Source organism: Dryobates pubescens, chromosome 11 (assembly GCF_014839835.1).
Source record: "Dryobates pubescens isolate bDryPub1 chromosome 11, bDryPub1.pri, whole genome shotgun sequence".
In the NCBI taxonomy this organism is placed as follows: domain Eukaryota; kingdom Metazoa; phylum Chordata; class Aves; order Piciformes; family Picidae; genus Dryobates; species Dryobates pubescens.
In genome coordinates this window covers 6,171,029-6,196,374 of record NC_071622.1, presented here as the reverse complement: position 1 = coordinate 6,196,374, position 25,346 = coordinate 6,171,029, and the positions used below count along the sequence as shown (strand labels likewise).

The following is a 25,346-nucleotide window of genomic DNA, read 5'->3' as shown; positions in this document are numbered from 1 at the left end:
CATAAGAGTCCAGCTATTTTCTAACTCTACCAAGTCTGGTGATAAACCATGTCCCTCAGTCTGCCTCTTTTCAACACCTCTGGGGATGGGGATTCAACTACCTCCTTGGGGAACCTATTCCACTGTTTAATAACCCTTCCAGTGAACAATTTGCTTTTAATATAGAATCTAACTTGATGAAATTTCTTCTCATCACGTTACTTGGGGGAAGAGACCAGCCCCCACCTCACTACAACTCCTTTCAGGTAGTTAGAAAATAGAAATAGAATAAACCAGGTTGGAAGAGACCTTCAAGATCATCAAGTCCAACCTATCATCCAACACCACCTAATCAACTAAACCATGGCACCAAGCACCCCCTTCAGTCTCCTCCTAAACACCTCCAGTGATGGTGACTCCACCACCTCCCAGGCAGCCCATTCCAATGGCCAATCACACTCTCTGTGTAGAATTTCCTCCTAACATCCAGTCTGAACCTCCCCTGGCATAGCTTGAGACATAGGTCTCAACCCAGCCTCCTTTTCTCCAGGCTAAACAATCCTAGATCACTCAGCTGCTCCTCACAAGACATGTTCTCCAGATCCATCACCAGCTTCCTTGCCCTTTTCTGGACACACTCCAGGACCTCAAAGACTTCCAGGTAAGGAGGTCCCCAAAACTGAACACAGTGGTCACCAATGCTGAGTACAGGGTGGGGTGGAGTATTATCATCACAAGGCCTATGAGAAAGGGCTGTTTCATTGACAGACTGCAGGGCTTGACAACAGGATTTGTGTGCTAGTACAGAACAAAGGGATTGCTGCTGCTTACCCCAGCACCAGAACCTGTGAAGAGCTGAGTAACAAGTGCCACCCTCACACTTCCAGTCAGCCATTCTAAACAATGACTGGGAAGTGGCCTGTGTCTTCAAATAAAGGCTACATCAGACAACTGAAGAGATTTTGTTGTTGTTGTTTTTTTATTTGAATGGAACCTTTGACCTTTATGAGCAATATTACTTCTTAAATAAATAGAAAATATTCCTTTCGGGGGGAAAAAAAATTAAACACCCCCCAAAAAAGAAAGAAATCACAGAAGTTTTAAAAGTGCTAGTTTTTCCAATATCCTTTCAGGATTTCACACACACACACACACACACACACACAGAGTTTTGGCTGCATTCAGAGTAATTGTATGCAAAGTAAAGCCACAGTTAGACCTCCCTTCCCACCAGGCACACCCCTGCCATTTCCCCCCCTCCCCCCCCCCCCAGTAATCCAATCATTCCAGCAGGTTTCTAGGAATCAGTGCTTTAGGTCTGTTACCCCTGCCCTGCCACATGCAGCATTGATGGCTCACAGCTGGCACAAGCACATAAAAGTCAGTGTTTTACAAGTCACCAGAAGAACACTTATGTGTCGTCATTGAAAATACATTAAGAGTACAGCTTGGGCTCGAGAGGATTCACCTTTCAGACAGTTTGAAAAGCAGACCTAACTGTAAACAAAAGTGCACACATAGCCCAGTGCTGATCAGCACTGACCCAGCCAGGTATTTAGGGGTGGATGTCCCCAACCTGGGCTGAAAACTCAGGTCTGTGAGTTTTACACTGCTGCAACAGGGAGACCTCCTCAAATCCTTGCTTAATCCTTGGTTTCCTGAGGTGTTACAGAGAGGTCCCTCTCAGATTTGAAACAGTGGTTGGTAGCCACCTCAGGAGAAGTTCAGAACAGCTTGGGCAACTGCCTGAGTTGTTTCACATCAAGAACAGTGCCAACAGAATTCATGCTATTTGACTGGTTTAACGTTTCAAGGGTTGCAGTGTGCAGGTTTCCATGGAAGGCCTGAATATCTCCATTGTCTTTCCTGCCAGGCTGTTCAGTGAATTCAACCTTCCCAGGTAATAATTTAGGTTTTGATTTTAAAGCCTTGAAAATCTGAACTGCGTTTTCATCTGCTTGATCTGGTCTAGGAGGAAAAAAATCCTGTGTCATATTTCTCATCGCAGGGCTGTTTAATTCTGGTGGAGAAGCATTAGTAGCCAGCTCTCTGCTGGGACTTTTTAGATGAATGGGAAGTCTTCCTTCAGTTCTTTTGGATAATTCAGCCCAAGGGTTGAAGCCATCCAGCACAGGAGCGCAGATTCTGTCCAGCATGCCTTTGCTCTTGACAGTGCCAGAACTGCCATCTTGAACCTGCAGTTCCTCTTCATCTTCGCTACTGTCGTCGCCCTGTATCAGCCCGTGTCGCTTCATGTACTTCTTGGTTGCAAAAGACATATTGCTTGGGGAAATTAAGCTGAGACCCACCATGCTCTTGTCCATATTTGTATGCAAGATGTCTTGGAAAGAGAAATCTGCAGGAGGATTTTGGCCTGAGCGACTGAGAGAAAGGCGGGACAGCTGATTTTCGCTGAGATACTTGAGAGCTATGGCGTTTGCTTCCATGCTCAGATCAGCGACGTTGGGAGTTAAGCCACACACGCTGACATTGGCAAAGGACACGCAATTGAGTCCAGGAATCACTGCTTCAGGATTTATGCACGCTAAGACGCTGAAATAAAGCATCACAAAGTTAGTTTAGCTTACAGGAAGAGCGTGCGTTTCACAATACACTCTGCTCATTTCACTTTGCTGGCTGTACGGATTTCTCCTTCCTCCTGAGCGCCACCACTCAACCAGGCTGCCCAGCTCCCAGATCAGATGTTCTGCAGGTACTAGAAAGCAGTTCTCCAGCTACTCACATCAACACAGTACCCAAACATCACATTAGAGACATTCCCTTCCGCTTCTATACTAACCACAACCCTTGCGTGAAGAACCACCTGCCTCCAGCAAGTTTCAACAGCTGGTTTTGGTCTTGCAGATGGTTTGAGCTCGTAGACTATTCTCACCAGTGAGCACAGCATTATATGCCTCTGATCCTAAGACTCTAGATGATGCCATCCAAACCAGAATTGCTACCCAAATAGAGGGCACAAGCCCAGTGACAGCAGCCATGAACATCTCTTTCCCAATGCATACCAATTCCAAGGTTTTTCCAGAAACTGACAGAGTATCTGTTCCCAGAAGCCTGCAAGGTTCTAGTTTTTGAAGGCACCCTTCAGCAAGAGAAATGGTCATTTATACTGTTGCTTGATACACCAATTTCTTGTATACATTTGGTACTTAAAGATGGAAAGAACAAGCTGTGGTACACTGGCAGTAGTTATAAACCAGTGCATTCAGTGCGTGTCATATACTAGTTCATAAACCCAAAGTCCTCATGCTGAGAGTTTAAAATCTTCCTGTTTCCCTGAGCAGACATTCTGAAGCTTGATTAGGGAGAGTATTAACTCCTGGCTCAGATGAACAACCACTGCTTCCACTATGGAGCTGCACTGCTGTGTCCTCTGCTGAGATGTAGTCCTCCTCTCAGAATTTTTATCAGTCATGAAAGTGGCAGAAGGAAGAATTCCACTCTGCTCACCAAGCATTCCAGTTTTGTCTTATGGGCTCACTTATTGACCTACTACTGGCATTAAATGATCACTGACAGACTCTTCAGCCAGGAAGGCAGCCTAGAGATTCCACTAAAATGTCTGATGAAATTCAAGTGAAAGAGAGAGAAAGAAGAGAACTTAGAAAGTACATGACTGGAAACAGCTTTTGATACATGGCTGAAGACAAGATTCATTAGGAGATGATTAGGAGTTTTTTGTTTACCTAACAGTTCTATACTAGAGGCAATGACAATATGAATGAAAGCAAAGCTGTTCTAGAAGGTCATCCTGCATTAGTAAATTCCTGTGCCTCAAAGACCTGTAGACATTACTTCAGCTCCTTCTGTTTCATTGAGGCCATATCCCTCCCCAGCCACTGCCATCTGCCTGTTTCAGGTCAAAACACTGATGGTAACAAGTGATTGAGACAACACCACTTTTGATTAAATATCAAAGCCATGGCAACAATTTCGTGGTGAGCTGCAAAACAAGGGTTAAGAAGCAGTGACAAAATACACAGCTGCTTAACATTCAGCCTCCCAAGTCCAGTGCTTCTCTGGAGTACCTTGACGTAGCCCAAAGGATTGAAATTACACAAGAAGCTTTGCTACTATTCTAGAGAGCTGTGTGCTACTGCACACACAATACTCTAAGAATCACCAGATGCTCTAACAACTCAAGCTACTTGTATTATATTTAAATAATCCCAGTTTTGCTAGCAGAGCTCTTAGGCCTATCTGAAATACACACAGCGCCGAGCCAGTGCTTCATCTTTGCAAGACATGTGGAGCAAGTTGCCAAACAAATCCCCAGTGGCAATGAGCACAGTCCCTTCTCTTTGCTCACTGAACCAGCCCTCATATTGGGTTGGATCTACAACTTGCTACTCAAAACAAGCAGCATTTTACCTGGCATTCTCCACTTTGTGTGTGTTTTTCTTCATCTTGCCAGGTGAGTCAATGGTCACTCCCAGACTTTTCAGCTGTTTGAGCGTAGCGCTAATCACACTCTCTTTATCCACCACTGCCATGTCAGTCTCTGAAGCCATTTCTGTTGCATCTTCAGTAGCCTGATGATTAGGACCATCATCATTACAAAATCCTGATTTTACAGGCAAGTGGTCTTGCTCTTCTGAAGACTTCAAGAGGTGGTTTACTTGGCCCTGCAGAAAAAGGAAGCAGGGGAGAGACCACATGGACAAAACCATCATCAGAGGCAGGAGTTATCAACCCCCCAAATTCTTACTTTTCTTATGCAGCTAGACAGCTTAACAAACTTATTCTGGCAGAGAAGCCAAATTCAGGTTCAGTTCAGATGCAAACATGTATTGCTGTCTACAGCTACCTGAAGGGAGGTTGTAGCCAGGTGGGGGTTGGTCTCTTCTCTCAGGCAACCAGCAACTGAACAAGAGGACACAGCCTCAAGCTGTGCCAGGGGAGGTTTAGGTTGGAGTTAGGAAGAAGTTCTCCCCAGGAAGAGTGATTGGCCATTGGAATGGGCTGCCCAGGGAGGTGGTGGAGTCACCATCACTGGAAGTGTTTAGAAAGAGACTGGATGGGGCACTTGGTGCCATGGTTTAGTCAATTAGATGCTGTTGGGTGATAGGTTGGACTTGATGATCTTGAAGGTCTTTTCCAACCTGGTTAATTCTATTCTAACCACAGAGTCACAGCAGTGTAGTCAAACACTGGAGTATTTTACACTTCAGGCTTTCTGCAAGTCTGTCTTGAATTTAAACACATCACATGCAGAGACCCTTCAATGCTGAAGAGCCTGCCCTTTCAGGGACTTGAAGGTAAAATGCTGTGCTATTTTAAAGGGCACTAATTTGGGAAGTTATCAACTGGCATTATCTCTGAACTAAAGAATTATTCTTTCTGAAGCAGTACTCCATGCATGCATGGAAAAATGAAGTACAGAATAACCACTTAAACCTTAAAAAACCCTACCCCCCTAAACAACCCTAAAAAACCCCCCCCAAACCCACCACAACAAAACAAACAACACTCAACACCAACCACCAAAAAAAACCCTACCCCAAACCCTCCACAAAACAACAATAAGAAAACCCCAACACAAAACCCACCAGAAACTTGGAACTTTTCTGTAGGGCATAATGTGAACTTGAAAACTCTATGCAATTTTCTTTCATGCCAACACCACATCAGAGCTTCGGCGGTGTGCTCTTCTGACTGTTGCATTCAGCCCAGAATATAACATTTAAATCAATTACCAGTAAGTCCTGATAAAGCTTCTGATCCTCTGATGGATGCCGAGGCAGCAGCGAGGCGGGTGGCTCCGAGCTGTGCTCGCTTGTTACCGCCTCATGGCTGCCGGCTCCCTCTGTTGGCTCTTTCTGGAAAGACACGCCAATGCTTTCCTCCAAGGATGAGCTGCGAACGAGAGCTTGGGAAACGTTTCCATTTCTGAAAGAGAACACCCAGATAGCTAGGTATGATTGCCTTGGAACAGAAAACGTACCAGTATCACCACATGCACCTGATCTTTTCATGAACATCGGGACAAGAAAAGTTAAGTGCTGGAAGCCGATCCTAATGCTTGTTTGTCTGCTGCTTGAGCCCAGTGCTCTCTTCCTGCAGTCATTTTCTTTCAGAAGTCCTTTGAGGACTGAGGAAATATACCCCACAGTGTGAAACTACAACAGCCTCTCTAGTTTTTGACAAAGGTGACTTGAAAAATGGCTTCTCTGCACTACTCAAAACTCAATGACACTCTGCAACTGTGTGGTGCAGCAGACACGCTGGAGGGAGGGGATGCCATCCAGAGGGACCTGGACAGGCTGGAGAGGTGGGCACAAGCCAACCTCATGAGGTTCAACAAGACCAAGTGCAGGGTCCTGCATCTGGGTCGAGGCAACCCCAGGCACAAATCCAGGCTGGGCAATGACTGGCTGGAAAGCAGCCCTGAGGAGAGAGACTTGGGGGTGCTGGTGGATGAGAAGCTCAACAGGAGCTCTCAATGTGCACTTGCAGCCCGGAAAGCCAATCAGATCCTGGGCTGCATCAAGAGGAGTGTGGCCAGCAGGTCAAGGGAGGTGATTCTCCCCCTCTACTCAGCTCTGGTGAGACCCCACCTGGACTACTGCCTCCAGTTCTGGAGCCCCTATTACAAGAGGGATATGGAGGTGCTGGAAGGTGTCCAGAGAAGGGCCACGAGGATGAGCAGAGGGCTGGAACACCTCTCCTATGAGGACAGACTGAAGGAGTTGGGGCTGTTCGGTCTGGAGAAGAGAAGACTCTGAGGTGACCTAATTGTGGCCTTCCAGTATCTGAAGGGAGCCTACAAGAAGGCTGGGGAGGGGCTTCTCAGGATCTCAGGTAGTGATAGGTCTAGGGGGAATGGAATGAAGCTGGAGGTGGGGAGATTCAGGCTGGATGTGAGAAGGAAGTTCTTCACCTTGAGAGTGGTGAAGCCCTGGAATGGGTTGTCCAGGGAGGTGGTTGGGGCCCTGTCCCTGGAGGTGTTTAAGCCCAGGCTGGATGAGGCTCTGGCCAGCTTGATCTAGTGTGGGGTGTCCCTGCCCATGGCAGGGGGGTTGGAACTAGATGATCCTTGTGGTCCCTTCCCACCCTGACTGATACTATGAACTTAACCCTAAAGCAGATTAAATTAGCGCTCTTAACAAATTGGGAGCTTGCCTTGCATTTTCAGCATCTTTGCAGGCACTTAGAAGCCTTCAGGAATGGCTTCCACGTGCTCTGAAAGATGGCTCATTCAGAAAGCCATGTTTACTAAGGTGAGTAACTGATAAGATGCCTTTAGAATGCTGTAAAAACTTCTCAGAGATACCGTTGGAAGCGCACAAACACGCGCAACACACGCCGAGGATCATGCGCCGGGAATAAAAACCCAGCTGAAATATTTCTCATTATCAGATGTTGTCAGGGGCTAACCATTACAGATGTGAACGAGGAGCCATAATCTACCTTGAAGTTTCCAGATAAAAAAGGGTAAATACCCTCGACTGAGCTATGCTGCGATGCTCGGCATCCCCTTCAGCCAGCTGATGTATGCATCGCATAAACCTTCTCAGACCAGACATATCAATAGTACTATCACCCTGAGGAGATCCTTACGTGACCCTCCTCCCCCTTCCTGTTCCTCCTCAGGAGACAAGTGTAAGATAAGAGAATTTCAGAACTCCACTGATCAATTGCCTGGGTTGAAGGCGATAAGATTGAAATCACGTGACATACTAGATAGTCAATGTAGGTTATCAGTTACTCTTACAGCAGCAATTATTCATCCTTCCCCAAAATGTTCCCCTCCTCCTTACAGGGATCTGGGTGGTGCTCCACATTCTCACTATGAGATACTTAGACAGCTGTTTGACACGTTTATGAGTCCAAGCTGAAGAGAACCTTCAGATGGCATCTCTGCAAATGCCACGTTCCAAAGACTGATTCGAATCAGTTAACATTTGTGGCAGCAGGGTGTTTGCAGGTGGTGCTTTCACCAAGGGCTGTGAATGTTTAAGTTACAGCTCAATTATCATCCTATTCCCCCAAGATGATTATTTTAGACCTCTAAATTCACTAGAAGGGTATCCTCTCTCCTTTGTCGCTTTATGCTTCGGAAACCTTAGCTCATGGGAAGTGCTAAATTGTTGAGCTAGGCTCTGTGTAAAAACAACAGCTGTGCAGGCAATAAAAACATTTAAAAATGTGCTCCCCAAATTAGTCTGGGCTTAGTCATTAACACTAGGAAGAGCCTGATCTTAAAAATAAGAACATTAACAGCAGTGAACTTGGTAGCTGCATTCGTTACACACAAGGCAAGCAGCTGTAAAAGGCAGAGAAGTTTGGGAGCGGACTTAATCTGAAACCCCACATCCAGAGCCCCTCAGAACTGAAAGGGTTCTGAATGCTGACAGGGAAATGCCACTGCAGGCAAACAGCTGACTACAGCAGCATTGCCATTGCCCCTCAGGATTTAAGGCAAGAACAGGAATGCTGCCAGCACGGCCCTTGCTTTTCTGAGTGCAAGGCTTCTGCCATCAGCGGCTGCTACAGGTAGGCCAACTAAACAGGCATGGCTGATAAATGCCAGCTCCAAAGGCAACTGTGTTCTGCTGAGCTGTACACCTATAATTCCAACACAAGGAAGGGCATGAAGGGAGCAACTGAAGCCAGGTGACAGCTGCCTAAACATGAGCCAGCAGTGTGCCCAGGTGGCCAAGAGGGCCAATGGCATCCTGGCCTGCATTAGGACTAGTGTGACCAGCAGGAGCAGGGAAGTCATTGTGCCCCTGTACTCTGCATTGGTTAGGCCACACCTTGAGTCCTGTGTCCAGTTCTGGGCCCCTCAGTTTAAGAAGGACACTGAGACACTTGAACGTGTCCAGAGAAGGGCAACAAGGCTGGGGAGAGGTCTTGAGCACAGCCCTATGAGCAGAGGCTGAGGGAGCTGGAATTGTTTAGCCTGGAGAAGAGGAGGCTCAGGGGTGACCTCATTGCCCTCTACAACTACCTGAAAGGTGGTTGTAGCCAGTAAGAGGTTGGTCTCTTCTCCAGACAACCAGCACCAGAACAAGAGGACACAGTCTCAAGCTGCACCAGGGAAGGTTTAGACTCGAGGTGAGGAGGAAGTTATTCACCGAGAGAGTCATTCGTCATTGGAATGGGCTGCCCAGGGAGGTGGTGGAGTCCCCATCCCTGGAGGTGTTCAAGAGGAGATTGGATGTGGCACTTGGTGCCATGGTCTAGTCATGAGGTCTGTGGTGACAGGTTGGACTCGAGGATCCTCGAGGTCTCTTCCAACCTCAGTGACACTGTAATATTTGTAACTCCTGAAAATACCTCTGAAAGCAGTAACTTAGGAAAGGCAGTTCAGCTTATTGTGTGAAAACAAGGTGTTGCTGGTTACTTACTGGAGAGTGTTCTGATTAGTTCCTTCTTCCACCAGATGGATACTGTCTACAAAGCTGGGCATGTCAACCACCTTTAAGGAAGAAGCAATACTTGTATTACTTGTATCTTGCCCAGCATTAATTGAAATGCTTATGTCTTCCTTGGAAATCTCTTCATCCTCTTTTTTCCCTTGTGGTATGGAGTCTTCTTGTTTACCCGAGGCTGTATTCCAAAATAAGCTAGCACCTAGAAGAGAATTAGAGATTTACCTATTTAAGGAAAGTGGATTGGATAGAATAGAATAGAACAGACCAGGTCAGGTTGGAAGAGACATTCAAGATCATTGAGTCCAACCTATCACCCCACACCATCCAATCAACTAAACCATGGCACCAAGCACCCCATCCAGTCTCTTCCTAAACACTTCCAGTGATGGTGACTCCACCACCTCCCTGGGCAGCACATTCCAATGGCCAATCACTCTTTCTATGAAGAACTTCTTCCTAACATCCAGCCTAAACCTCCCCTGGCACAGCTTGAGACTGTGTCCTCTTGTTCTGGTGCTGGTTGCCTGTCTTCTGAGACTCTTTGGCTTTGTAAAGCTAGAGGGAATCATGTCCTTATAGTCATTTTTTTTCCTCACCATTTATAAAGTGAATTAGGATTTAGAGCAGCTAGGAGTTGCCAAAGCATCATTCAAGTCCTAGCTGCTTCCCAAGCATACTCGATGAAAATAAATGATTGTATTAAAGCAATGTAAAGCATTTAATCTTGAGCCACTTTCCTTCAGACTCACCACAGTATTTCCATGGATTTAACAGAAATCAATACATTCATGTGTAACTTCACAGACACAGCTGCCTAACTTGCTAAAATTAAAGCAAATGCAATCTGTCCTCTCCATGCATGTAAATAAACAGCTTACAAACCCCATCAATAATACATTTACTACACCACCAGATGGGATAGTATCATAGAATCAGTCAGGGTGGGAAGGGACCACAAGGATCATCTAGTTCCAAGCACCCTGCCATGGGCAGGGACACCCCACACTAGATCAGGCTGGCCAGAGCCTCATCCAGCCTGGGCTTAAACACCTCCAGGGACGGGGCCCCATCCACCTCCCTGGACAACCCATTCCAGGGCTTCACCACTCTCGTGGGGAAGAACTTCCTCCTCACATCCAGCCTGAATCTCCCCACCTCCAGCTTCATTCCATTCCCCCTAGTCCTATCACTACCTGATATCCTGAGAAGTCCCTCCCCAGCCTTCTTGTAGACCCCTTTCAGATACTGGAAGGCCACAATTAGGTCACCTCAGAGCCTTCTCTTCTCCAGACTGAACAGCCCCAACTCCTTCAGTCTGTCCTCACAGGAGAGGTGCTCCAGGCCTCTGCTCATCCTCGTGGCCCTTCTCTGGACACCTTCCAGCACCTCCATATCCCTCTTGTAATAGGGGCTCCAGAACTGGAGGCAGTAGTCCAGGTGGGGTCTCAGCAGAGCTGAGTAGAGGGGGAGAATCACCTCCCACCCTGGACAGAATCCATTCATTTCCCAAATAATGTATTAATTTAAAAAAAGATGGATTTTTTTTCTTTCTTTCTTTCAATAAGGCACAGTTTAAAACAGAAGACCTTGCTAAAGCTACTGGAAAAAATAATTCTTCTGGTGATAGCAATCACTGTCATTGCAGCCCAAAGGCAAAAGTAGCTCCAGCCTAAACTTCCAAACAGCACCTAGAGAACTAAGCTGGGTTTTGCACCTAGGAGCACAGAATCAATAATGTTGGAAAAGACCTCAGAGATCATCAAGTCCAACCTGTCACCCAACACCTCATGACTACTAAACCATGACACCAAGTGCCAATCCCCTCTTGAACACCTCGTTTGCACGTGCGCAGCATCTCTGCAAAACATTTCCTCCACACCCAACCAACTCATAGAAACAGCTGGAAAAAAACCATGCCAGTCTGTTTTTAAAAGGCTAAAACATTACCTGTGCTCACAGCAACACTCACACTTTTCCTCGTGTGAGGGCCTGGTGAGGACTGTGTTTCCATAGAAACAAGGTCCGCTTGCTTCTCGGGCTGCAGAGCGTGGCTGGCTGCAGCTGGTTCAGAGGAGCAAGCCTGACGAGCCTGGGCTTCCAGCAAGCGTTGGATCTGTAACAGCAGCCAGGATGTTACAATTTGTACAGTAAAACACAAAATGTAATAGGCAAAAGTGAATTGCTAACTCGGGCTCCACTAAGACGTGGATTTGAAACCAGGCTGCTCTGCCGCAGAAGCCTGAATCCCATCCAGTTCTCAGCAGGGCGTGCAGCGTAAATCAAAACATCAGGTCTGATGCTGGCAGAGCTGGCAAAGGAGAGGTTTTAAGCATGCTGGCAGAACTAGACCAAGACAACTTGAGTAAAGCTTATTTGCACTACACTTGTTGGAAGTATTCTCTCTCCCTTTCATTCACATACAAAGCCTATTACTGACTTAGCAGCCAAGCGTTTCTCTGCCAGCAGTGCCTACGCCAGGCTAAACCAACTTTGTTAATTGGAAAACTAAGCACTTCAATGTTAAAGTCAAGGCTGCCCAGGCAATCTTCACTCTAGTACTTGCCTCCACTCTGTTCACCAATTAGTTCACAGCTCCATGGAGAAATACCATAATAAGGAAGGCTGCATTTAGGCAACAAGGAGTTTCCCTTCCTCATGCCCCAACCCCTGCTTGGAGACCTTGATTTTACATACAGCAGCTACATCTAAAGCACATTTCAGTTGCCATTTTCTGGCTTAAGTGGGGGAAAACATGTATTGTGAGCAGCTTGCCTGTTCCTATAATCCACCACCAGCAGGCCCATTTACACTTGCCTCTTCAGCTCCAAATCATACCCTGCAAAATACAGGGACCACAGAGTAACTCAGGAGATTGCTGTTATGAAGAAGCTTAACCAGCTATCAAAACAGAACTCAATGAGGTGGCCAGAGTCAAACTTTCCAGCACAGCAACAAACACCTGATGAATCCTGCCAGTCTGCTGCAATAACAGCTGGAGTTTTCTAAGCAACAGCTCAGAAAGCTGCAGGCTTGAAGGCAGGCAAGGCAACAGGAGAACCTTCTGTGCTTCACCTGTATGCTTAAAATAACTCCAAAGTTTACAGCCCATGCAGTTGTGGTTTGGTTCTGTTTTATGTAGACAGGCATATATAAATGGGGGGGGGAAATTCTACAGAAGGCACAGTGATTTACATTATAAACCAGTCTGCTGAAAGGGAAACCTTTACATCTTGGAAATCTGGTAAAAATAAATGCAAAAATCTCATTGGGTGTCAAAGAGTCTTCATTTGTTTTACAGTACCACAGTATCACTAAAGTTGGAAGAGACCTCAAAGATCATCAAGTCCAACCTGCCACCACAGACCTCACGACTAGACCATGGCACCAAGTGCCACGTCCAATCTCCTCTTGAACACCTCCAGAGATGGGGACTCCACCACCTCCCTGGGCAGCCCATTCCAATGATGAATGACTCTCTCAGTGAAGAACTTTCTCCTCACCTCAAGCCTAAACTTCCCCTGGCACAGCTTGAGACTGTGTTCTGGTGCTGGTTGCCTGGGAGAAGAGACCAACCCCTTCCTGGCTACAACCACCTTTCAGACAGTTGTAGAGGGCAATGAGGTCACCTCTGAGCCTCCCCTTCTCCAGGCTAAACAACCCCAGCTCCCTCAGCCTCTCCTCACAGGGCTGTGCTCAAGGCCTCTCCCCAGCCTCGTTGCCCTTCTCTGGACACCTTCAAGTGTCTCGATGTCCTTCCTAAACTGAGGGGCCCAGAACTGGACACAGGACTCAAGGTGTGGCCTAACCAATGCAGAGTACAGTGGCACAATGACCTCCCTGCTCCTGCTGGCCACGCTATTCCTAATGCAGGCCAGGATGCTGTTTAAGGAACACCAATGAACAGAATTAAATCAGGAGCTTCCTGCACTCCTAAACTGGACCTGCTATGACAGGCTTTCTCGTTCCAAGGACAGACGACAGCTGACTTAATTCCTGCAGCAGGGGAACTATCAGAGCATAATCACTACGAGGGCAGAGGAGAAAGCTGCCATTTCCACAGACCTGAGCTTGGAGCAATTTGAGTTGTCTGTCTTGCTCTGCAAGAACCCGGTATGCATCTGGAGATAATCCCATCATGCCATTATCTGATCCTGCTTTCGGAGCAGGCAGGTGCAGGCACGGTGAGTGGGCTGCACAGCACGGTGGGCTGGCACTTGAAAGCAGCCTTCCTCCAGGCGGTAAGCTGTTGTCCAGGGAACAGTGCCCCATTTTCCCGTGATACCCCATGCTTAAAGGGCTGCTTGTGTTGCATCCTGGATTGCAGCATATGTTTGGGCAGATGACATTTGGATGGAGCAATGTGCATGGATTCTGCTGAGCCATCTCTGTCTGGATTTCCGTTCCGTGTTTGGGGCTCATTTTACCAACTCCTTGCCACGAATGGATCAGATTGTATTGGATGGAAGCAGGAAACTGACAGTTGCATGCATTGGCTGAACAGCAAGGAGGCACTTGAACTGGCCCCTGCAGTTCTGGTGGTCTTTTGCAGCTCTGTGGTGAAAAAGCAGAGTTGTAGAGGACTGGCTGTGTCACAGCAGGAAGCTGCTTGGAACTGGATGTTGATGTTCTTCTCATTGGAGGCTCTCCCTGCTGCATGACTCCATCAGGATTTAACACAAGTCTTTCTGATGACTTTCTGGGGTGATTCATAGATGTATCTGGAGAAGGCCCACTACAAGGAGTGGAAGGAGAAGATGATCCAGAACTTTTTCTTGATGGAGGGCAAGCTTTCTTACAGTGCATCTGTTGCTGTGGCAGAGCTTGTTTTCCTCTGGGAGGTCTCGAAGTCAGAACTGGCAATTGTCTCAAAGAGGGATCTCCCACATTAGCAGAAAAGTTTTGCTTGTCTTCAGAGTGTTGGGTGGGATAGCATGCAGATCCCAAGCACCCTTTCTTTTTAATAGGCTGATGTAGTGCTGAGGGTAGACTTTTAGCATTGGAAGTCCCCACAGGCTTAGATGATTGTCCTGATTCTACAAAACTCCCATCCAAAACAAGTGACAGTTCAGGAACTGATGGAATGATCCTGGTAACCTGGAGGGACAATTACACAAGAAAGCCTAAGACAATCTTAAAATACTGGGTGTTTTTTTTTTAAAGCAATTCACATGCAGAACTTCAAATAAGTTCTTTTAATTCAGCAAAAAAAATATTAGAAAATCAATATAGGATCATGGTTCAACTACACATGGAGTACTCTTCTAAAGGTTGGAGAATCCAGATACAGAAAAAGCAGCAACATTTCTAGGATCATTCTTAGAAGACAAAATTGCTTTCATCCAGCATAATAGCTGTGTCTACCAACTGAGTACTCCATGTCATCCTGGAGTGCATTTCAGAGCACAGGTCTTTTCCCTTCAAGAAGTGAACTACATGTTCCCCCCTATTATTCTTTGACCCACCAGCATGTTTTACAATTCACAACTGCCATATCCTTCAAGACCTGTGCTGTATGAGGGCTGCTATTCAGTATTTTCCATACACTTCAGTAAAAAACAAGACTGGCAGAGCTTGATTTCATTTACCCAGAAATATACAAAGAGTTTGCTGGCTCTGTCATTGCCTCAGATATCACAGCTCTTCCACTTAATGTTAGCAAGATTCTCAAAGTAGAGGCTACTGTCTCTGTCCCTAAATGCCAGAATATTCAGGAATTACAGTGTCTCTGATCCTAGAAAAAAAGGCAGGTTAACTAGAACAGCAGCTGGGACTCTTGGCTTGTTTCTTCAGCTCTTTTTATCCTCCTGCTAGTACTCTGAGACAGCAACTTTACACCCTCCAGTCCCCTTACAATGAATTTTGCTGCTCTAAGTGTCACATCTGAGATGCCTATAGCAATTATTTCCTTAATTACCTGCTGACTCACTGGGTGAGGACTTGGAATTGGTCTGGGGGATAAATCCTCATCTTCTACACCAGAGTCGTGATCGCTTGCTGACAACTTGCTGGGTGAACAGCCTAGGGAAGGACTAAAACCAACATAAATCAAACTAAAAATGTTTGCTTGTCAGATGTGGCAGCAGTAACATGGACCCTCACATTTTTCACTGTGCCATCTGCAGTGCAATATCAGCATCATTTTTTCAAGCAGCAGTTGCTGTACCTCTCCCTGGCTAGCTGGGGAGTTCACCCAGCATACAGTACTAGGATCAAGCAGTGGAAATACAAAGGCTGCTTTTGGGCAACAAGAGACAAACACCCCCTTCCCCACATCCCTCAGACATACACACTTTTAAAGTGACATTCTAACAGCAAAGCACTGATTTGTATTGAAGATAAGGAGTGCTACAGTAAAGATTCTAACACTGTTTAAAGGACAGCGAAAGCCATTGTATAGACAAAAACTTGATGGGTAAGTCAAGCTCTTAAAAAACAAACCCAAAACCCTGTTTCAACCTATCCAGGTCTTTCCTTCTGACTTTTTTTTCTTCAGGGCTGGAAAAAGTCATTTTCACCAACTTAAATAGATTTCAATTAGAGATTTGCTTCAAAGGACAGATCTCACAGAAAGCTTGAACTAGTGAATTAAGCTCCATCAGTAAGGAAGCTTTTTTTAAGGAACATCCACTGTATAAATTACAACCAGCAGCATCAAAAGTGGACCTTGAGCTGATTCTCTTGGAACACAGTCAGCTTGACCACCTTGCTTGGAGAATATTAACTCTATGAATAAGCAAAAGCACACACACAGATTTTAATGTGACAAGTCACTGTATGCACAGCCAAACTTGACAGGTGGCAAAGCTGAGGTCAAAAAAAAAGTCTTCATCTGGTGAGCACTTCAGTTTTATGCATAAATGACATCTGAAAGATTTACCTTCTGATAGGAAGTTTCTTGCAAACTCTGCTGAAGAACTCTGTTTCTGCATTTTGGCTCTCTGCACTCAGCTCAAACTGGAGAGGGCTCTTGTCTGAAGGTTCAACATTCTGGAATGAAATTTTCTCTGTGTGTGAAGCATGAAACTTTAAGCTTTTCATCACTGAGGTACTATTCTCAAAGAAGTAGTTTTAAGGATGTTTGTATCTGATTATTTGCTGCTTCTCCTCTACTTTCAATTCTCAATTCTTTCACCAGTACAAGGAGGCAGGCAACTTCCCTTCCTGTTTAACACTGTTCCCCCTGCTTCTCTGTAAAGTAGTTGGGCTAATTATAGCCAAGAGCAGATGCTTCCTTGCTGCAACTGCTGAAATACTCTTCCACAAGCCTTCACCACTATAGGAAATGGCAACTGTTCCAATACTGTTCCACCCACCACAGCTGGGCAAGTTCTGGAGACAACAGAAGTGAGCCTCTGTTAAGAGGCTCGTCATCTTCAGAAAGCAATGCTGTACCTAGGCTAAAGGTGGGAGCAGGGAAATTTAATTGGAAAGAGTAAGCAGCACAGGGGAGACACTACCCTAGCTGCTGCCCTGCAGAGCATAGCAGCATTTATCACACAGATTTAACAACTTCAGGTTTTGCATAAGCCTAGAAAAGAAACAGGTAAGCAACTGAGATTTCCTGTGGTTTCCTCAAACTTTTTTAGTTATCTCCCAGACACTGTACCACCAAATTCATTCAAAGAGTTACTCTGCACTAAGACAAATTTACTCCTGCTTTGTTACTGTAGTACAGCAAGAAGCCTGCAGATCAGTAAGGCTAGAAAAGACCTGTAAAAGATCATTGAGTCCAACTGTAACCCAGCTACCAAGACCACTAAACCATGTCCTGAAGCACCACATCTACACACTTCTCAAACACCTCCCTGGGCAGCCTGTTCCAACACATCACCACTCTTTCAGTAAAGAAGTTTTTTCCTAATGTCCAATCTAAACCTCTCCTGGCACAACTTAAACCCATTTCCTCTAGCCCTATCACTAGTTACCTGGGAGAAGAGACCAGCACCAGCCTCACTAAAACCTCCTTTCAGGTAGTTGTAGAGAGCAGTAAGATCCCCCCTTAGCCTTCTATTCTCCAGACTGAACAACCCCAGATCCCTCAGCTGCTTCTGGTATCACCTGCCCTCCAAGCCCCTCACCAGCCTCGCTGCTCATCTCCAGACACACTTCAGGATTTCAATGTCTTTTCTATACTGTGGTGCCCAGAATCTAACACAGTACTTAAGCTGTGGCATCACCAGGGCCGAGTACAAGGGCACAATCACTTCCCTACTCCTGCTGGACACACTGGATTTGATACAGGCCAGGATGCTGGTGGCCTTCTTGTCCACCTGTACACATTGCTGCCATCTGTCCATCAGCATCACCAGATCCTCTTCCATTGGGCTGCTTGCCAGCCACTCTTTCAAGCCTGTGGCATTACTTGGGGTTGCTGTGACCAAAGTGCAGGATCCAGGACTTTGTCTTATTAAGCCTCATTCTGTTGACCTCAGACCATCAAGATAACTTGTTCATACCAAGCAAAGCACAAGCACCTAGCTTTCACAAGTACTAACTTTGCTCTCTTGAAAGCACTGATGTACATCACTCACTGTAGCTAGTAGATGTGTCCTGTGTGCACATAATACTGAAGATTAGCAAATGCTACAGGAAATCAGAATCTCTGTTCATAAAGCCAAAATGTCACTAGTAAGGAGAAGCACTAACCAAGTACAACACAGCACAGTACACTTTGAGAAGAGAGATTCTTAATGCTGTCAGAAAAGGGAGCAGATGCTGATGTTGGAGGTCATCCCTCAATTTGAGAGAAGCTGAATTTACAGTAATCACTGTAAAAAGGAAGCTTTACAGAGCTACATAGTTTTCAAACACTGCATTTCCATTTGGGTCACATTATTTAGTGACTCCTCCCTTAAGAGCTTACATCAAAAGTCAAATTTTGAAGTACCACAATGCATGAGGAAATCAAGCCACTTACTTTGTAGAGGTGCACTGTTTCGCTGCAAGTTAAGATCTGAAACCCTAGTTCACTCTGTCCACTGCAGGGAATGCACTCATAGAACTCTGGTTCCTTGTGTGTTAATGAATAAAGCACAATAAGAAAACTCCCAGATTCTGAAAAAACTCTAAAATAGGAAAAAAAAAACACAACAACAAACAAACCACACAACACATGTTAAAAAAAAAATAAGGAGGAAGAATATATTTTCAATATGCTGAGCAAACTATCAGACAGTTTAGGAAGCTGGTGAATCACTGCATTGAGTGGTGCTGAGCTACAGGCAGAGCAGACAGTCTTATGGCTGATGTTACATGCAAGAATCCAAGCAGAGAAAGAGGGAAAATTAGAATCACTCTTCTATTCTCTAGTTCAAACCTTTAGGATCACTTAGTACAATCAAATGAATTCCTGGAAGACTTCAGTTATAGCATGGAAGAAAACATCTCTCTAAATGATTTTGTGATTTGTATTTGTTTTCTTTCATACTTCAACTGAAGGTGTATTATGAAGACACTCAGTGTCTCAGCTATACCTAAACATTAAAAATAAGATGCTTGCTAGCAAACAGATATTTTGCCCATAAAATTATACTGATTTTTGTTCTATAGGTTGAGAACAGCAAGTAACAACAGTCAACATTTAACACAAGAGATGAAGGAGAATGAAGAATTTCTAGGAGAATGTATTACTACTTTCAGAACCATGTGGTTTTACAGCACTTGAAGTGTTTGGGGAGGATGCTGGGGTTGTTTTCTCTGAATGTTATATGTGGCAGAGAAAGCAGCAGGAACAAGATGCTCGAAAAATGCATTCACAAACAAGTTTTAAACTCTTCTTACAACTTAAAGAGTTAAAAAAAAATGTATGATGCACAGATTAAGCAGTTAGTCTGCAGAGGTTAATTCTGCTTGCATGGTTCATTGAATCTGCCTAATCCACTTCAAAGATGGAATCAGTGAAAGTTAATGAGAGTCAAGCATCTAACTTGTCTATCTAATAGTCTAATTGGGCTCTTATCTGTATTTGGGCATATTTAAATTGTTAAGGGGAAAAAACCCCACTCTATCCTGTAATTACAGACATCTGTTCACCAAATGTGGGTTTTATTTCATAATTTAAAAGCAAGTGTGGTCGAGCAGATGAAATTCTTATGCATCTCTCCAAGTCTCATTTACTTAAAGTGCACCTGAGCTTCCATACAAATGGAACCTGGCACATGGTACAAGTGAAAAGACAGAGAATGAAAAATTATCATCTACTATCACAATGAAAAAAACAATGTAAAGAAAACAAGCAACATAAATCCAGGATATTTAGCAGTCAGTCAAACAAGAAGTTATTAGCTGCAAATCAGCATGCTCAGTAGGTCGGTCAGATATAACCAGGGATAAAGCTTAGGTCAAAGAGGCAGAAGAAAACTTCAAACCCAGAACTCTATCACTGTTTAAACTACTGGTTCCTGCTTGCTGCTTCTTTTTTTAAACTTAAATGCAGTGACCTTAATGATACTAATGTTTACCCTCCTTTGTCTTTGAGGTATAAGCCAAACTTTTTAACACTTCACTCAAGGAAACAAGTGGGAAGCAGAAGTCAAAACCGAAAGGAATAACAGCCTTACCTACTATGTAACATATAAATCATAGAATTCCTTTAACTATCTTTGAACAGAACCCATGTTGCCATGCATTTCTGTGGAATACCTTTTTAGGCAGCCAGCAGCTTCTATGTTTTATAGGTAAAAGTGACTTGCCTTTCCTGAACTGAAGAGCTGAATAAATATCGCAAGCAACAGGCCCACACTTGAGGACTACAGATATGAGTAACTCCACTCAGCCAACTAGAAGTGAGAAGAAATATCCAATTAGACACAGTTCTGTTACCAAGTTTTCACTATGTAATCCCTCAAATGCATCTCAAATCACTGTGCACTAATCTGTACAAACAGAGCCAAACACTTACACTCCAACTAACGGGAGAGCATATGCCTTGGGATCAGACTCAAGCAGCAAAAGCAATTTTCGTGTCTGGTCCATGGTAAGGAAGCTGCAAGAAAGCAGAAGTTGGGGGTTTTTGTGTTTTGGAAAGCAATCTTTCAGAAAACAAAACAAAACAAAGAGTCTTGAAGACACAAATACAATTTTAGAAAACACTGTAAAAGAGTTCAGGGGGGAAAAAAAAAAAGAAGAGAAAACCCCAAACTATTCTTTCTCCACACTTAGAGCAACTCCTCAGCTTTTCACATGAATTACCAAGGACAAAATTCACTAAGTATTATGTTCACAACCAGTCCAGAAGTGCAAGTCATGTTCAATTTCAAAAGTAACTTCCAGAGAGGCATTCACAAGGTTTCTCTTCAAACAAAACAGCATTTAGGTGCTTCGAAGTATTTCCCTGACTTATCTTTAGTTGACCCTACTAAATCAATTATCAGTCACAATACCTTCTTATAAGCACTAACAGAAAAAGCTTTGGGTTCACATTCACCTGATTTTCATTCTGGGACAAGCACTGACATTGGTAATGAAGCTGGATGCTGTTTGTATTGATTATGTTAACTAGAGCCATGTGTCCCCAGTAAGAAGATCATGCCATTGAAGTCAAAAGCAAGAACTCCCACTGAACTAGTTCAGATTCCTGTCCCACTCCATTTCCTGCTTCTTTAATTCTGTCAAATCCCAGAAACTGTTTTTACTTTACTAGAAAGCATTGCAATAAACTGCCAGCCAACCTTGATAGCTTTGGCATCACCCTTTACTCACCCACACTTGTACGTTCCTTGAACTTGTGCAATATTCATGGGGCTGTTCAAATTTCTTGCTAGGGCTGTGGGAATAATTGGGACAGACTTCACAGGGGTGTATTCCAAGATGTTTGCTAAGGTAATAGAAGCCCAGTGAAAATTAAAATGCAGATTATCCAGGTTTTCTGTGAAAACAATGTGAGCTCTAACAGTGAGCAGTTTAGAAAGATCCAGGGATTCTTTACTGCACAGACTGTGCTGCAGACCCTAGAAGCAGGGAAAAGAGAAAAGAAGTTACATACTCTAAGTTTTCTTTATATGACTGCCATGATGTATTGCACTGGCAACTGAAATCATTCATTATAGCAGGAGACAACGTTAAAAGGTGTTAACCCAGGTCTCCAAAGTTCATGGCTATACTGAATATAATGAACAATGTGAAACACACTTGAAATCAAGCTATCTATACCTTAGCATTGTTTTATGCTGCATTAAAAGACCTTGGGGTCACTTAAATTGTATAGCTGGAAGGCTCAAGGTGACCTGGCAAAGTTTTCTTACTTGCATTCAAGACATTTGTATTTTAACATCTACATGTATTGTCATGAAATAGTTTAGATGTAAAGTAAGCATTACTTAGAATCATAGAATGGTCTGTGTTAGAAAGGACCTCCAAAGGTCATCTAGTCCAACCCCCTCTGCAGTAAGCAGGGGCATCCTCTTGTAACAGAAGATACACACAACATCTACAGGCAAATGTTTACAGGAACAGAAGTGTATTCACTAGATTATACACCTAGAGCAGAACACAGAAGCCACAGGCACACATTACAGGTATGACTACAAACCTACATACATACTTTCCTGCAAGCCAGTTAGTTACCTAGCAACACTTGATCAACAATTGCACAACTGCTGCAACTCACTCATGATACATTTGAAAGATGGTTTTTCCTCGTTTAAACAAGTTTGCTGCAATCAGTTTTCAGGCTGGTTTTGGTGGTCAGACCAGAGGAAAAGCTTTGGTGAGGAAGATTTTAGACCAAGATTAAAGAGCGTGTGAACCTTAAACACCTGTGAAGACTAACTGAATTTAACAGTTGGATACACTTTTCAATGACACTTGAGCAGCTCATTTCACAAACAACTAAACAGCCTTGCCTTCAGTCACAGCTTTGCTGTAATTGAAATGGATGGCTGGAACATGAGCCAGCAGTGTGCCCAGGTGGCCAAGAAGGCCAACGGCATCCTGGCCTGAATCAAGAATAGTGTGGCCAGCAGGAGCAGGGAAGTCGTCGTGCCCCTGTACTCAGCACAGGTTAGGCCACACCTTGAGTACTGTGTCCAGTTCTGGGCCCCTTAATTTAAGGACATTGAGACTCTTGAACATGTCCAGAGAAGGGCAACGAGGCTGGGGAGAGGCCTCAAGCACAAGCCCTATGAGGAGAGGCTGAGGGAGCTGGGGTTGTTTAGCCAGGAGAAGAGGAGGCTCAGGGGTGACCTGATTGCTCTCTACAACTACCTGAAGGGAGGTTGCAGCCAGGAGGGGGTTGGTCTCTTCTCCCAGGCAACCAGCACCAGAACAAAAGGACACAGCCTCAGGCCGCACCAGGGGAAGTTTAGACTTGAGGTGAGGAGAAAGTTCTTCACAGGGAGAGTTGTTAGCTGTTGGAATGTGCTGCCCAGGGAGGTGGCAGAGTCGCCATCCCTGGAGGTGCTCAAGAGAGGATTGGATGTGGCACTTGGTGCCATGGTTTAGCAGTCATGAGGTCTTGGGTGACAGGTTGGACTTGATGATCTCTGAGGTCTCTTCCAACCTTATTGATTCTATGGAAATCCAGCCTCACACATAGTCCAGTCTCCTGCCTAGAAGACAGTTTACTAAGAGAGCCCAAAGTTGCATAGATCTGCCTACCGTGAAAGCCAAGCTGATATCTTCAGCACTGTGCACTACAATGTTATCTGAAGAAAGTCCCCAAGCATTAACTGTACATGGAATCAAAAAGTCTCCAGGAAGAGATGCAGTTGGAATCTTGCCTGATCCACCAGCAACTTCTCGACCAGGATCAAAGCGGTCTATTGTTAGCGTTATGCCTTCCCCATCTTTAAAACAGATAAATAAAGAAAGTTAGAGTCCAAAAGCAACAACTCAGGCTCCTTGATCATGGCTTAACCCAACCAATATTGTCTGTCTGCCTGATGTTTAAAGTTACCTTTGTCTACTGCGAGAGTCCCAAGCAGGAAACAGGACAACAACCTCTTTTCATTCTGCTTGGCATGGCGATAGGCAAGTCGCAAGGTTTTCTCCAACAGGGACAACTTTGGGTTTCTAAAAAAAAAGACAAAGAAGTTTAAGAACTAAATTTTGAAACAGCCCAAAGCCCTAAATGATGCAAAGGTAAGAATTAACAACACTGTATAGAGCATCAAAACAATTTTAGCTCCTGTTCTGTGCATCACCCCAAGTATTCATATTCAGGAAAGCCATTATTTTAACTGGAGCAGCTCCACAGAATGCTCTATAAAATCACCTTAAGATGTGGCTTCACTAGTTCAAACAAACATCATAAAGGAAACATTTCTTCCTATGGAGAATAAATAGGAAGATGAGAAAAAAGATACTCTTTCTATGGAGAGTAATTTCATACCTGTAGTAGGTAACATGCGAGCCAATGACATCACCCATAGGGACTGGGTCCCAAAGTGCACGCTTTGACAGAGGGAAACTGAAAGGCACCATCCTTTCAGTAGCAAATCTGGGAGGAAGATCACAGAGAAAAGAAATTAGAATGGATTAAACTCAGTACATTCAGAAGAAGGAACAAACAAGCAACACTAAGAAAAACAACAAACATGATTCATAAGCTGTTGGTGCTCTTGTTGTTTCAAGTCTAGGCCAATGAAGCAGAAACTTTGTCTTCTGAAGTTGTCAAGGATATGAAGTACTAAGTCAACACAGAACTTCTGTTTTCCACCTGACACTTCCTTCATGCAGCCTTGGAAGATGTGTAGGCCAAAATACAAGCTTGCAGATAGAGCACAAGAAAAAGGTGCTCCGGATGTATTGTAGGGAAGGAAAAGGCTACCAGTTATTAAAAACTCCCATGGCACATAGAAAATCTTGGTTTAGCAAACTTAACATTAGAGGAGCTTCCAAAAGCCCAGTTTTAGTCAGCTCTTAAAGCCAGCATTCAATCCACTTAAGCTTTGAGGGCTTCTGAAAGAAAGCCTTGGCTTAAGTCAAATGATATACTGGAGTATTTGCAATCAGACTTCAAAGGGGCCTAAAGAAAGTAGTATGTAAGCACAAACTTATTTGCAGAAGCAGGTTTAGTTGTTTGGTGTTTTTTTAAGGTGCCTAAACTAAGTACATTAAGCAAAATGCAAAACATTTGACAGTTCACAAATATTGCAACGCTTTTAAACGAATAAACAAGAGCTTCCTTTGCAGTCATTTGAAGTATCAAACTTTGCCAGGACGCTTTTCTCTGTATTTCCTTCAAATCCCAGCAAATAACTTTCTCTGTTTTTAAGGCAGGCCTTTAAACAACTCACCCACCTCTCATGGTTTAAGCAAGTTAGTTCATTCCCATTAAAAGCCAGATGCCCCAAGAAAGCCCCAAATTTAGGCTTGCAATAAGCAAACCTTTTTTAAAGCTCCGTTGTTTACAGTACGATTTAGCAAGCAGAGATCTGAAATACACCTCCACAACTCATTATAATCAGTCGCACTCGCAGAGCGGCATGGGGCCCAGCTTGGGTCCCACGGGCTGGAGGCGGTATCGGGGGTCTCGGTCGCAGGGAAGGCTACGGCGGACGCTCCTAGAGCGGTTTCTCCGACTGGAGTTGGTACCTCAGGTCCGGGCCGCGTAAGATAGGGTCCATGAAGGGCGGTTGCAGCACTGCTCCTCCTCTCTGCGGCGGGTCACCAGCGTGGAGCAGCGCTCAGACGGGGGGGCTGCTCACAGCAACCTCAGCCAGGCACCAGAGGGTCCTGCCAGCGTCCCTTCAAGTAGCGACTAGCGATACCCCCTCCCCTAAGGCCTGACTGTTGCCGCGCTCCCCGCTGGGAGGTACGGGAACGGCCTAGCCTCCCCCCGCGACAGGACGCGTCCCGCCCCGCTCCCGCGCCTTCTACCACCGACAACTCGTTCCCCGCCGCCAACGGCCTCCAGCCAATCAGAACACAGGACCGGGCTCACTCCCGCCTCTACTACCTTCTCCTACCCAATCGGCGTGCAGTGGAGAACTGGCGGGTTAGACCAATCCAAGCGCGCCCCGGGGAACC

At 44.9% G+C, this 25,346-nt stretch overlaps 1 protein-coding gene across 1 annotated transcript; it reads right to left on the bottom strand.

Moving 5' to 3' along the window:
* Window positions 1-1,592: 1,592 nt before the first annotated feature.
* On the bottom strand, window positions 1,593-24,943 carry STIL (STIL centriolar assembly protein). The gene is made up of 16 exons (XM_054165255.1): window positions 24,912-24,943; window positions 23,707-23,814; window positions 23,272-23,387; window positions 22,974-23,161; window positions 21,078-21,325; window positions 20,278-20,361; window positions 20,069-20,155; window positions 18,295-18,442; window positions 16,255-16,364; window positions 15,292-15,406; window positions 13,440-14,471; window positions 11,325-11,490; window positions 9,351-9,576; window positions 5,694-5,886; window positions 4,369-4,622; window positions 1,593-2,532 (listed from the first exon to the last, which is right to left on the bottom strand). The coding sequence occupies exons 1-16, from the start codon at window positions 24,941-24,943 to the stop codon at window positions 1,704-1,706; spliced, it is 3,936 nt and encodes a 1,311-aa protein (XP_054021230.1). The 3' UTR covers window positions 1,593-1,703.
* Between the last annotated feature and the right edge of the window lie 403 nt (window positions 24,944-25,346).